The sequence below is a fragment of the Panthera leo genome, chromosome F3, assembly GCF_018350215.1.
Source record: "Panthera leo isolate Ple1 chromosome F3, P.leo_Ple1_pat1.1, whole genome shotgun sequence".
NCBI lineage: Eukaryota > Metazoa > Chordata > Mammalia > Carnivora > Felidae > Panthera > Panthera leo.
In genome coordinates, this window is record NC_056696.1 from 36,313,832 (window position 1) to 36,328,677 (window position 14,846).

The 14,846-nt window shown below is 37.0% G+C and overlaps 2 protein-coding genes across 3 annotated transcripts in view; one reads left to right on the forward strand and one right to left on the reverse strand.

Annotated features, from left to right (window-relative positions):
* The window catches only part of CFHR5 (complement factor H related 5), a 31,218-nt gene extending 22,722 nt beyond the window's left edge, over positions 1–8,496 (forward strand). Inside the window, exons 8-10 of one of the 2 annotated variants that reach the window (XM_042924995.1) lie at positions 4,093–4,275; positions 6,790–6,972; positions 8,300–8,496. In XM_042924995.1, coding sequence (XP_042780929.1) covers positions 4,093–4,275; positions 6,790–6,972; positions 8,300–8,496 — 563 coding nt within the window. The remainder of the gene's footprint in view (positions 1–4,092; positions 4,276–6,789; positions 6,973–8,299) is intronic. The other variant, XM_042924996.1, reaches the window with a different exon arrangement.
* F13B (coagulation factor XIII B chain) overlaps positions 1,144–14,846 on the reverse strand; it is a 58,549-nt gene continuing 44,846 nt past the window's right edge. The window contains exon 12 of the mRNA XM_042924994.1: positions 1,144–1,213. Coding sequence (XP_042780928.1) covers positions 1,186–1,213 — 28 coding nt within the window. The 3' untranslated portion in view covers positions 1,144–1,185. The remainder of the gene's footprint in view (positions 1,214–14,846) is intronic.

The window sequence follows — 14,846 nt, forward strand, 5'->3', positions numbered from 1 at the left end:
ATTTTTCCTTCTACTTAATCACATATGTGTAATTTCTAGTTTTTATTTTCTCTAAACACATACATGTGAATCCACATTTAATATCCACAAGAGGAACTTTACTATAGCTGTAGAATCTAGTTTCTTTTATTAAGAAAAGGAAGAAGACAATGTTACTTATACCTGTAAAACAAGAAAAATCAAGATAAAGTATGAAATTATAGTGTTTTTTTTTTAATTTGAGAGAGAGAGAAAGAAAGCATGTGTGAGTGGGCAGAGGGGCCGGGGTGGGGGGGGGGTAGAGAGAGAGAGAAAGAGAGAAAGACAGGGAGAGAGAGAGAGAGAGAGAGAGAGAGAGAGAGAGAGAGAGAGAAGAGAGGAAGAGAGAGAGAATCTTAATCAGGCTGGATGCTCAACGCAGAGCCCAATGCAGGGCTTGATCCTATGACCCTGGGATCATGACCTGAACCAAAATCAAGAGTGACTGAGCCACCTAAGCACCTCTAAAATTATAGTTTTTTTTTTTAATTTTAAACAGTCTTATAAGAGAGCTAAGAAACCAACGAATGAAATTCCAGAATATAATATGCCCCTCCAAGGAAAAAAGCAAGTCACATTGCTGCTCTTATCCTTCCTGGAACAGTGAAAGGATGAGAAAGCCACTAGAAACATAAACATAAATAAAATAGCAGAGGTTTTTTGTGTTTTTTTTTAACACTTATTTACTTTTGAGAGAGAGAGAGAGAGAGAGCACTAGTGGGAGAGGGGCAGAGAGAGAGAGAGGGAGACAGAATCTGAAGCAGGCTCCAGGCTCTGAGCTGTCAGCACAGAGCCCGTTGCAGGGCTCAAACCCACGAACCGTAAGATCATGACCTGAGCCGAAACTGGACGCTTGACCAACTGAGCGACCCAGGCGCCACAAAATAGCAGAGTTTTAAAAGAAAATTTACAAGTGGTATGAAGGCTAGCACAACTGTTAAAATTTCCAGAGTCCTGAAACAAACAACCAAAACATCTGTCAACCTTTTCCAAGTGCCCTGCTAAAGTCTGATGTTAGGGTTAGAAAATAAAAAGAAAGCATCTGGGAAATCTGTCTCCCTCTGATCCTCAATGTTGAGATGACTTCAGAATGCTCACCTCTCTTTTCCTGGAGTTTCCTTTGGAGTCCTGAGTTCCATTTCCGTATTATATTTCCTGGTCAGTTCTTCATCTTGGCAGGATCGACACAAAAAATCTTGGGGAAAAGAAAATGGGATTATTGCTTTATTGCTGCTTAAATCCCAGAAGTTTTTTTGTGTAAATATTTTCACTTCCTGACAACCCCCCTTCTCCTTTCCAGTCTACTCATACCCTTAACTCCATTTGGGGAAAAAATGTAGTTTGGGCCAAATGACAAAAACAAGACATCCTGCCGCTCTCATTCCCCATGATGCTTTATGTTTGTCTGAGAGAGCCACTCAAGTGACTCTGGAATAAAACATATCTGCCTATATGGAGAAGCAGCAGCATTAAAAATATTACACCTTAATGGTACTTCATTATTAATCCTATTATCATATCATACACATTAATATCTATTCTGTATTGTTGATTTCACATCAGAACCTAATATGTTTGTGTATTAGATAAGGTGGTATATAATGTACCATTCCTCCATTGCTGGTTGTCAGATTACTGATAGTTTTAATACTAAAAATTCTATAAAATATACAGAACCCATTAACAATGGTATTTAAAATCCCCAAATATTCGATATGAGCTAGATAAAAGTCATAAACATTTGATTTATTGCATCAACTTGATTTTCTTAAAGGTTGTACTTATACATAATAAAATTATATTTCCAGAATGAGGTAGAAAACTGAGGAGGAAGCTTTCCTGAAAGCTGAAAGAAGAGTTTAATAACAATTTCGAGAAATGGTGGTAGGTGGCAGGTGGAGATTAGGTGAGGATATTATCAAGTGGCAAATATTTGTCACTCAAATTGCCAGACTTATTTTTTCTTTTTTTATTTTACAGAGAGAGAATGAGAGCAAGCGTGAGTGGGGGAGAGGGACAGAAGGGGAGAGAGAGAGAGAGAGAAAGAGAATTTTAAGGAGGCTCCACACTCAGTGCAGAGCCCAATGTGGGGCTCAATCCCACGACCCTGCGATCACGACCTGAATCGAAATCAAGAGTTGGACGCTCAACTGACTGAGCCACCCAGGCGCCTGCCAGACTTACTCTTAAGAAACACAACAAAGTCCTTCATTTTACAGACCAGGAATACAAGACCCCAAGAAGTCACTTAGCCAAAATCAAGACTGGAACTCGTTTCTTGGTTCTTATATTAGTGCTGTTTCAACTACACTATATCTATACTAGGTTGAAATTTCTAAAGACAATGTCCATACTTCTGTAAGGAAAGTAAGTTGGACAACTGACGTAATCATGCATAATATTTTTCCTAAAATATAATAGCAATGATATTTGAATATTTAACTTGGTTAGTTGGGATTTGGTTTACATTTTTTAAATTATTATTTATGTTTGAGATTACAGACAATGTCAACCTTCCTATTTCCCTATTTGGGACTTCTAGGAGGTAAACAGCACATGGTTGCTGATTCCCAAGATTGGCATCACACACCTTGATGCTCAGTCAAGAGTCTTGATGAAATTCAACAAGTATTCATCCTTGTGACTTTGTATTTAAATAAAAATATTTGCACACCTAAACAGAAATGAATAAATGACACTACAAAATTCTTCAACAAAGGGGAAATGGGACACCCAAAGTAGGAAAACGTCTACGTAACAGAGCAAACTGCCCCATCTATCTATTGAATGTGTCTTATCTTCTTTTCATGTACTTTTCATAGCTTGTCCTCTGGCCTATGAGCCAGACTTCACCAACAGAAAATGTGCAATAACAGTAATATCAGGCTATTCTTTATCTTCTTTTGCAGAGTTAGTTGAGCCAAAACAGATAATTAAAGACTGACCCTGTTAAAGGTTGACTAGAATAATGATGACACTGGAATGAAATTCTTTTATGCCATATATTTCTTAAACCAATAAACAAATAGGGCAAGTCATATAGAGCATAGAAATATGCTTGAGTGGTCCCACCTCTCAGAGAACCCTCTGGGTTTTCACAGAAATAGCTTTTGTTTACAGGATTTGAAGTATAGAATTCTAATGCGCCTTCCTTTCCTTGAAAAAATAAACCCAATGTAAAATTCAGGTTCCAGGTAGTATGTGTGTTTTCGCTGAAATTATACTGATCTTAGGTTCTACTCACATAATTTTGGAAATGTTTACTATAAATTATTAGTATATTTTTGAATGTAGTGAAACCAGGAGAGATAAGCTCACTCTTCTATATTGGTTTTAAAAGAAAGTAGTATAGTGGGAGATAAAAAATATGTATTAATTTCTTTGTAATAATTTTGAAGGGAAGTACCACTTTAGCAGCTTCTGTCCTGGGGTGGGGGGTGGAGAATGAACTGAAGAACACTGTATGACTCCAGGTCAGGAGGTGGGACTGTGGCTCAGTTAATGATGTTTTGGCATCCAAATTGGCCATTTAAAATTTATCCCTTAGAACAAACCAAGCAACCAAAAGTAAGTTAATTTCTACTCAAACAGAAGCATTCTAATTACATTGATCACCAGTCATTGTCATGTTTAGAACAAAAGGCAAATCACGAAAGCTTTTATTGAGATCAAAGGTTAGGTTATTAAGGGAAGTCTTAATTGGTTCCCTCATTACTATTACCAATTTAATTTTTTTGTGTTCACTTGTTTGAATAACATGTGCATAACTTATTTGAATCATATAAATTAGCTAGAAAAAACTAAAAGGGTTAATTTGTACAAGAGACAGAATAATGAATAGGAAATAGAAGGGAACACCAGAGAAATTTTAATCTGATGGTTGTACCCCAAAAGTGCTTGTTAAACCTTAAACTATGTTAACATAAAGTACATTTGTCACTATAGCATCATATATATACCTAAAAATATACATACACACACAATCGTTATACTGAAATATACTGAAATATTATCTTGTTGAGCTGTTTTCTTTAGATTTTATTAATCAAATAAGTTAATTCCAATATTTTTTAGGAAAAGAGACACAACTCTGCCCACCTCCACCTCAGATACCTAATGCTCAGAATATGCTAACCACAGTGAATTATCAGGATGGAGAAAAAGTAGCTGTTCTTTGCAAAGAAAATTATCTACTTCACGGAGCAAGAGAAATTGTGTGTAAAAGTGGAAAATGGCAGTCATTACCCCAGTGTATTGGTTAGTAGTTTATTTCTAAATAATGTTATTGAAAAAGTATTTACTAATCTTCTTTGCTTTATCTAAAGAAAAGGAAAAAGAATTTATGATTTATGTGGTGCACCGTATTTTGAAGCATTAAATTGTCATCTAGTTACTCAATGCTGTCACTTTTAAAAACTGTTTCTTTAGGAGGTATTTACAACAGTGACCGTATAAGAAAGAAGCTTGAGGTCTTTACTGGATATCCACTTTTATTAAGTGTGTTTACTTGATATGCAGCTTAAGATACAGAATGGGCAGTTGGGAGTGGTCAGGGCTAGGATGTAAACTTGGTAACTGCTAGTATATAGATGATTTCTAAAGCTACAGGACTGGATGGGATCACATGGAGAGCCCAAATGGCTAACAAAGAGAGGAGGTCGAAGGGACAGCCTTGGAGACTCTCCATTATTAGAGATCTGGGAAATGAGGAGTAGCCAGATAGTACCCAGAAAAACTAGGGAAGGCTGATAAAATGATTCTAGGACACAATTACATTGTGTGTGTTGGGGGAGGCGGGGTTCCCCCACATCCAACAAGCAACTCTTAGGCACCTGCTAGGTGTCCTACAATTCAACTCAATTCTGACACTATGCAGGGCTAGCATCAGATTTCTACAGGTTAAGAACTCAGTCTTAGAAGACTGCTTCTCGTATCCACTTCAGATGCCAGTCGCACATCTAGGTTGCCATCTGTGTGTTTCTGACTGACTGGCTATAGCTTGGAGGTTCCCACAACCCCCCTCCTTGTGTTTGATTAATTTGCTAGAGCAGTTTGCAGAACTCAGAGAAACATTTACTTACTAGATTATGGGTTTATTATAAAAGTATATAACTCAGGAACAGCCAGACGGAAGAGATGTATAGGACAAGGTATGGGGAAAGGGCACAAGACTTCCATGCCCTTTCCAGCCACCACTTTTCCCACGTCTCCATGTATTTACCAACCCAGAAACTCTCAGAACCTTGTCCTTTTGGGGTTTTATGGAGGCTTCATTACATAGGCATGATTGATTAAGCCATTAGCCATTGGTGATTGATTCAACCTCCAGCCCTTATCTCTTCCCCCGTAGGTCAAGATGGGAATGAAAGTTCCAACCCCCTCATCACATGGTTAGCCCTCCTGGCAACCAGGTTATCCTCTGGTGACCTACGGGTCTTATAAAAGTCATCTCACGAACATAACAGAAGACACATTTACTTCTCTCATCATTTGTGAAATTCCAAGAGTTTTAGGATCTCTGTGCCAGGAATGGGGAATAATACCAAATATTTATCATAAATCACATTATCAGAGCTGGTGTCCCAGAAGCAATATCAAGGACATACTTCAGAAGGACATGTTACACAATATCATTCAAAAGGTGGGCAAGCATGTCAAAGACTACTTAGAACTGGACGAGATGACTGATAATTGAACAATGGATTTAGGTACCTAAAGTTATTGGTAGCTCTGCTTAGAGGTATTTCAGCACTGGGAAATACCTAATTGCAGTGTGTTCCAGAGAGAATGTGGGCTGATAAAGTAAGATCAGGGATGATAGGAAACAAGTAGGTTTGCTCTAAAGGGACGAGAGAAATGAGGCAGTAGCTGGATATGGGGTGTGGATAAAGGGAAATTTTACCTTACATTGTGACATTTTCAACACGTTTGTATGTCGATGAATGATTTGGTAGAGAAGGACAAATTAATACAGCCAAAAGGGACGATTCATGGTCTTTGCTGAGTTTAATGGAGAAAGAATCTAGTGCCCACGTGAAAGAGTTAGTCCGAGAAAAATACAGGAAGAGTCTCTCAATGAAACAAGAAATAGAAGAAGTTATTCAGGATAAGATTATTTATTTGGCCATTTCGTATCTATATCCTTGGTGATATGTAGGAAGATAAATCAGTACAATGGAATGTATCCTAGCCATTCTTAACATGAAGTTGAAATTTTTATTGACAGAGAAAGATGCCTACGCTATTATTTGGAATTGGAAAATAAATGGAAGGCAGTAGGTCAATAATTCATTTCACAGGTACATGCTACTTGCAGAAAGTAACAGTTGTCCCAGAGAATAGAAATGGGAAGGGAGTTATTTATTTTTACCTTTCCTCTTTAAATAAAAAAATTTATGGAGGAGGTGGACAGTAGACCAGATAAGATTTACTTATCTGTTCATCACACATTAAATAAAAACTATTTCTAGTTGCATGCCCTTATAATACATATGTACTCAATACCTAAGTTTATTTGACTTATGGGTGCCCTTATAATACGTGCTCTTATAAGATATATGTACTCAGTACTTAAGTGTATTTGACTTATGGGTGAAGAGAAGCACTATAATTTTTGGTTATCAGGTTATATTGTAGAAATTATATAATGAGTTATTTGAGCTTGCAGACATCATATTAAACATCGAACATATAATATAAAGAAATGTATTTATACTAATTTATTTAAACTACATATCGGTTTTCTCTCAACACATAAATGTTATTTTCCAGAGTCAACACAATATTGTGGTTCCCCTCCACCTATTAGCAATGGAGATATCACCTCATTCCCATTAACAGTATATCCTCCAGGATCAAAAGTCCAGTACCATTGCCAGTCTTTCTATGAACTTCGGGGCTCCATAGATGTAACGTGCAGAAATGGACAGTGGTCAGAACCACCAAAATGCATAGGTGAGTTTGTCGTATTCTCCTAGAGTCTGAGATTTGATATTCATAGTAAAGCTCTCATGGACTAACGTCATAGGATGATTTTTACTTAAGTTCAGTTCAGCTGAAAACCTATCTGACATGGATTCAAGCCACTTAGCGAGTATTTGGTGGAGCTAAGAATCAGACACAGGAATCTGGTTCCAAATTTCATGTAGTTAAGCCTGAGGCTATGGTGGCCTCTCCTGTCTACAAAAAAGTGAGGGAGAAAAAAGATCAACCTCACTCTAACAGTAAAAGGACTGGTCTATCATATGTCATCAGGAAAATACTTGGTAATGTACCTTATAATCCTGGGCATGGACAAATCTAGGTATGAAAAGAAGTTCCTTATGGTCACCACTGCCTAGGATGGCTCCTCAAATTTAACCATGTGCTTATTTTTAAAACTCAGAACAATTCCCATATCAGAGATGATGGGCTATAGAGAACATGCTGCTTAGTACTGCTGGGCATGCTATTTACTCAGGGAAATGTTACCTCTCAAAATGCTAAATTTAAAAATGAATGAGGGGACTCTGATCATGGGGGGAAGGTAATACTGCTTTCCTACAGAAATCAATGTTGCATAAAAGTGACAACCCACTGATAATTACTTTGTGGAAAAGGAGCTCTAAATAAGAAATAAAATAGCTAATATAATAGCTAGTAGAATTTTTGGTCTTATTGATAAATAATTACCTTCGAGAATATGCTAAGTGAATATTTTAAGAGATGGTTGGTTTTTATATATATTGTGCCTTCTTCAGTCCACTTTCTGCACCGTGTATCTGATAGACAGAAGTAAACTTGTTTTTACTGTAATATTTAGTAAGATGTTAATACATCCGTATGCTCAAACTATGCACATTTTGGAAACAATGTAAAAGAGAATCCTGAGTTGGGAAAGGAGGGTGAATAACACTGACCCTAACAGAACATTTTAATTTAATCCTATATGGCATGTGGTTTTTAGGCATGTAAAGCACAGTAACTGAGAGCACAGACTCTGAAGTCAAACTGCCAGGGTCCATATTCTGGTTCAAAATACTCATTAAGTTATGTGACCTTGGAGAAATTACTCAGTCTTTCTGAGCCCCCATCTCCTGTTGTGTAGCTCAGGGAAATGATGCACAGTGTTTAGAGATAAGGCAAAGTACTAAGAACAGTACTGGGCAAACTCAATAAATATTAGCTTTTAATATCCTTTCATAAATTTTATTTAATTCCAAAATATTCTTAAAAGAAATGTCACTACTCTTGGAAAGGGAAAGGTATATTATTAATGATGTATTTTTTTTAATTCTTTCAGATGCATGTATAATATCTGAAGATAACATGAACAAATATAACGTGCAGTTAAGAGGAAAAGACACCAAAAAACTTTATGTAAAAACAGGGGATTTTGTTGAATTTGAATGTAAATGGCCACATAAAGCAAACACGTCAATACAGTCATTTCGGGCAATCTGTCAGGAAGGGGAAGTTGAATATCCCAGATGTGAATGAAACAAGCATTAATTTCCCTGAATATAAATTTTAAAGTAATGCTATATGTATGTTGTAAGTATGCATTATATAGGCAATTCTATAATTAATGTATTTATTCTTTCGAGTGTTGCTTATCTCAGTTTTACTTTGAACTCTGAATTTTCAGAGATTCACAAATTTATAAACCAAGAGCAACGCTTCACTTATTAGGTGGACCATATTATACCTGGGTCAAATCATAGTGCTGGGTCTCCTGTTCATATATTACCCACAGAAAGTGAGCATGTGCCTCAATTCAGTACTTTGTCCCATCTAACCTCTTCTAATTGTCTAAAATGTATAAGACAACTTCAAGGCTTTCCATCTTTCTATCACATCATAAAATATAAAAACTGTAGGGTGCCTGGGTGGCTCAGTCCGTTAAACATCCGACATTGGCTCAGGTCATGATCTCACATTTCATTAAGTTCGAGCCCCGCGTCGAGCTCTGTGCTGACAGCTCAGAGCCTGGAGCCTGCTTTGGATTCTGTGTCTCCCCTCTCTCTGCTCCTTCCCTGCTCACTCTCTGTCTCCTCTTTCTAAAAAATAAATAAACATTAAAAAAATGTTTCCTAAATACAAAAACTGTCACCTTTTATGCTTGTAGCAAGCATTAGTAAATATTAAAAAGTCCTCTGATGGGAGGCTGATTACTCATCAAATACTAAATACACCATCTTCCACAAATGGGTGGAAGACTAAAATTTTTACAAATCCTATTGCAGAACTTCTATTATAGTCAAGATGTGATACATGCATACAAAAAGGTAACCATAAATGAAAATTATTAGGTTACAATAGTGCATCTATAGGATTATCTAGATATGCATACATACTTAAAAAAGATTGAGAGTAAACACAAAGTTTGGCTGTAATAATTCTATGTGGTCTGTGGTTTCAGAAATTAGAATACTTGTAAATTTTTATATTCCTACATTTTATAATTTTTCATTTTGAATTATATTACTTTTACAGTTAGATGAGAGTTATCAAGAACTGTGATTAGAGACCAAGAAAGTAGAAGATTGAGAGTATAAGAACTCTGTGCTGTGGGCCAGGAGGCTGACTTCATACCAAAGCTCCGTTATTTTTTGATGTACCATAGTTTGGGGAAATACTGAACAGGAACTTTTAGAAATGTCCTTTGCATGTTCCTGTATTTTAGGTAGCATAGTATAGTTAAAACATTTTTTTGGCCAGCAAGTTTTTTTTAAGTATCTATGAAAATGGTGACAATTTCTTAAAATCTTCATGACTAGAGATACAGCAATAGATTTTTAGATAAGACATCAAAACAAACAATCAAGAAATAGAGAAATTGGACTTTATCAAGACTAAAAACCCTCATTCTTTAAACAATGCTAATAAGAAAATGAAAGCATGCAGATATAATCGGAAAAAATAGCTGCAAATTATATATCTGATAAGGGACTCGTATCCAGAATTAAAGAACTCTTACGAGTGAAAATAGAAAGACAACCTGATTTTAAAATGAGCAAAAGATCTAAACAGACATTTCTCCAAAAAAGATGTACGAATGGCCAAAAAACACATGAAAAGATACCTAACACCATCAATCATTAACTAAATCAAAATCTCCATGAGATAGTACTTCCCACCCACTAGGATGGCTATAATCAGTCAGATGGTAACAACTATTGTTAAGAATGTGGAAAAATTAGAACACATATACACTACTGATGGGAATGTAAAGCAATACGCCCAATTTGGAAAATAATTTGGAAGTTCTTTGAAAGGTTGAAATAGAGTTATCATAGACTCAGTAGTCTACTCCTAGATATATACCAAAAGAAAGACAAACATGTATCACACAAGCACTGTAACATGAATGTCTTAGCAGAATTATTCATAATAGCCCCAAAATAGAAACAACCCAGATGCTTGTCAATATACACAAAACATGCATCTTACATACTATTATTGGTTATAACAAAGGAATAAAGTGCTATCAAATGCCACAGCATGGATGAACCTCAGAATCTTCATGTTAAGTGAGAAAAGCCAGTCACGAAGACGACGTATTATGTGATTCCATTTGTAGGGTATGTCCAGAATAGACAGGTGTAGAGGGGACAGAAGGTAGGTCAATGGTTGCTTAGGGCTGGAGTAGGGAGGCAGGGGCTGATAGTTAACAGTGACAATGTTCTAAAATTGATTGTGGTGATGAGTGTACAACTCTGTGATTATACAACAAAACATTGAATATACATTTTGAATGGGTGAATTGTATGATGTGTGAATTATATCTCAATAAAGTGTTCTAAAAACTGTGGCCAACATTTCAAAATCAGGACAAACACTGGTAATTAAAAAATAAAATAAAAAATTAAGACCATATCAGAATTTATAATGAATTTATTCATTTATTTATTTTTAAGTTTTTTAATGTTTATTTATTTTTGAGAGAGAGAAAAACAGAGTGCAAGTAGTAAAGGGGCAGAGAAAGAGGAAGACACAGAAGTGGAAGCAGGCTCCAGGTTCTGAGCTGTCAGCACAGAGACCAACCTGGGGCTCGAACTCACCAACCTCAAGATCATGACCGGAGCCAAAGTCAGACGCCCAACCAACTAAGTCAACCAGGCACCCCTATAGTGAATTTATACTAACTCAAAGATTGATGGGGTTGAATAAAAAAGTAAAAAGTTGGAACCCACAGTGGTTATCTATTAAAACAGCTGACTTCTTGGATAGGAGAAAGGCAGGCAGAAGTTTTATTTTTCCTCCTCCAGTTTGAGGAGGAAATCTTAAAAGGAAACTGCTAACTTAAAATGTTTAGAATGATAAAATACATACACAATATTTTACTTAGGGGCACGTGGGTGGCTCAGTCGGTTGAGATTCCAACTTTGGCTCTGGTCATGATCTTGTGATTGATTCATGGGTTTGAGCCCTGCATTGGGCTTGCTGCTGTTAGTGAAGAACCCGCTTTGGATCTTCTGTCCCCCCACCCCGCCCTCTCTCTCGGCCTCTTCCCTGCTTGCGCTGTCTCTCGCAAGAATAAAAATAAAAATCTTTATAAAAATATTTTATTTAGAACACAATACATAGCAGTATTTTAAACTTAGATATTCTTTCTCAGTTTCTGAGAATTTCTTTCTCAAACTATTTTGTGGCACGTAATTCTAAGGAAGTTGCTTGAGTGGCAGTATAGTACTTGATAAGATGTGCTATTCTTAGCTTACTACTCTCTTCCAAGATGTGAAGAAATTAAAAAGAAATACAAAAGGAGTACAAGACTGGCAATTCCAGAAAGCATTCCTTTATAGACAGTTGTCAGATGAGTAAATTATGTGATATACAAATAACTAGAAGAATGTGAGCTAAACCCATTCTCAAGGGAAAAGACAGGTAACTGATATTGACTATAAGATGATCCAGATATTGGAATAGAGAAGTATTTTAAACAAGAATTATAGCTATTCTAAAGGAAATAATAAAAAAAATATGCTCTCGATGAGTAAAAACATAAGACAATAGTGGAAAAATAGAAACTATAAAAGAGAAAGAAATTCTAGAACTTATAATTCAACATCTGAAGAAAAACTTCATGGGGGAGACTTAAGATAGATGGAATTGACAAAAGATAGTGAGCATAAAAATAGATGGAAATAATGGAAATAAACAATGGAAATAATCCAATCTAAAGAAAAAAGAAAAATAATTATAAACTGAGTGTGGGAACGGTTGGTTGGACAATAGAAAAATGAAATGTGTAAATGGAGGCTAATAAGGAATGGAGAAAGGAGGAATATGTAAGAAGAAATATTTGAAGAAGCCAGATCATCAGTTCCTCAAATTAGATGACTGGCATAACTATATGGGATCTAAAAAATTAATAAAGTCAATGCAAGAAAAATAAAAAGAAAATATATTAAATACAAACTACCAAAAACTAATGATAATGAGAGAATCTTGAAAACAACCATTAACTAATGATGCATTACATACAGGGGAAAAATAATTTCAATGAAGGCTGGTTTCTTATTGGCAGATATGGAGGCTGGAAGATAATGGAAAACAGTTTTTCAGTACTAAAATCAAATATTCTGAACTCAAAATATTATGTCTAGTGAAAAATTACTTTAAGAAGAAAAGCAAAATTGGCACATTTTTAGAACAAAAGAAAATGAAAATAATTAACTAGGAAAAGTCATTGCCAGGAGACCTACACTATCAGAAATAGGTGTGTATCTGGGAGCCTGGGTGGCTCAGTCAACTGGGCGCCTGACTTCACCTCAGGTCATGATCTCACTGTTGTGGGTTCGAGCCCCACATTGGGCTCTGTGCTGACAGCTCAGAGCCTGGAGCCTGCTTTGGATTCTGTGTCTCCCTTTCTCTCTGCCCCTCCCCTGCTCACACACTCTCTCTCTCTCTTTCAAACATAAACATTAAAAAAAAGAAGAAATAGGTGTGCATCTGACATGAATTCTCAGGTATATTCTCTTCCTTCTCAGGGTTTTTTCCTCATAACTAACCTTCAGTCACCTGGTTTGAGAAAGAAAACATGAGCTACTTTTGCAAACCAGAAGCTCCTCTCAGGTGTCTCCAAACCCCTCTATTCTATTACTAACTGTAGGTTTTTCTCACTTGAAGTGCATTCTACTTGAAAAATAATGTCAAAGAACAAAGAAGTGGTATACAACTAAATTAAGTCTAAGTGGTTTTCTTAACCAGACTTCCCTCTGGGAGTGAGCAAAACTCTTCTAACCTGAAAAGCCTTCTTGACATTTCTAAACTTAATAAACTAATACTTTCCCCCATCTTTAAAAAAATTTTTTATTATAAACAATATTTTTTAATGTTTATTTTTGAGTGAGAGAGAGAGAGAGAGAGACAGACCAAGTGCGAGTGGGGGGCAGGGACAAAGAGAGGGGGAGACACAGAATCCAAAGCAGGCTCCAGGCTCTGAGCTGTCAGCACAAAACCTGAAGCAGGGCTCAAACTCACGAACCATGAGATCATGACCTGAGCCGAAGTCGAACACTTACCTGACTGAGCCACTCAGCTGCCCTGTTTTCCTCCTATCTTTAAATGCCCAGTATTTATTTCCTTTCTTCATACCTCCCCCTAAAAGTCTTATTATGCCCAAACTCTTTCGCAATCAACCTCAAATCTCCTGCCTCTCTCTTCTTTTGAAGGTCTAGTCTAACAAATTTCCATATGGAAGAAACTTATCCATCAGTCTTCTCTATCCCAGTACTTAAGCAGCCAAGCGTTGTGGAGAAAACTAAATAGGCAGATGGGTATCTCTCAAAATTCATGATCATTATGTTTTACCACTGCTAAATAATCCCATTCTATTTTATTTTTGTCTGCCTAATACCCTCCACTCTCGTTTGGATCAAGGCTTTGCACCCTTGACAAAATTACCGGACATGTCACATGACTGTCTCATTACCAGGTCTTAACACTCCAGCCTCTTTGCTTTCTTTTTGTGTGTTTGTGTACATTGAAAAATAAGAATATGATAGAGTAGGGACTTCCACAATTTTGAACTAAAATGATGTCGCTGGCAACATAAACAAGTACACTTACAGATGTATGTAGTTGAATGGTTTAAATAGTGATTAGAAACTTATTACATTCTTTGACTAGGATAGAGCTCTGAATGTGCGAAAAGAAAAAGTACTACTCATAATAACGATAAAATTATGTTAATAAAACAAAGTTTGGAGTTCTGGTCTGATCTGATGTTGGAAGAGCCTGAACTCATCTTCTCCACACGAAATCGCTACCTACTGAGAGAGCAATTCCTCCTGAAGAAGAACTGGGGGTTGACGGCACAGCTTCTGCACAACCAAAGACAGAGAGACCACACAGAATGGCAAGAGAGAAAGAGATCAGTAACAAAGGGAACTATCCCCGCCCCTCCGCCCCCCCCCAGCCCTACAAACTGCCTCATAGTGTCAGTGGGGTCAGACACTATGAGAGATCAGATTTGCCAGCCCTGGGACACAGAGAAAAGCCCAAGTTGAAAGAGCGACTAGTATTTAAAGGAACTAGGCCTGAACCTTGCCAAGTGGTGAGACAGCTGCCGGCACTCTCCCTGGGTTGGAGAGGCTGGACGTGCCATGGTTTCTGTTCCTCTTTCACCTTGATAGTGCAGATGGGTGAAGGGTTCTGGGCGCCATAACTGGCCTGCCACCTCAGTGAGCTGCAGTCCCTGATGCACCCCAGGCCCAGACACTCTGGTGCACAGGAAAAAAATCCTTGGTTTCAAAGAGCAAGTAGAACGTAAGGGAACTAGCCCTAGAAATCCACCAAATGGCAGGGGAGCTACTGGAACTCTCTCCGTAGAGCTGCCCAGT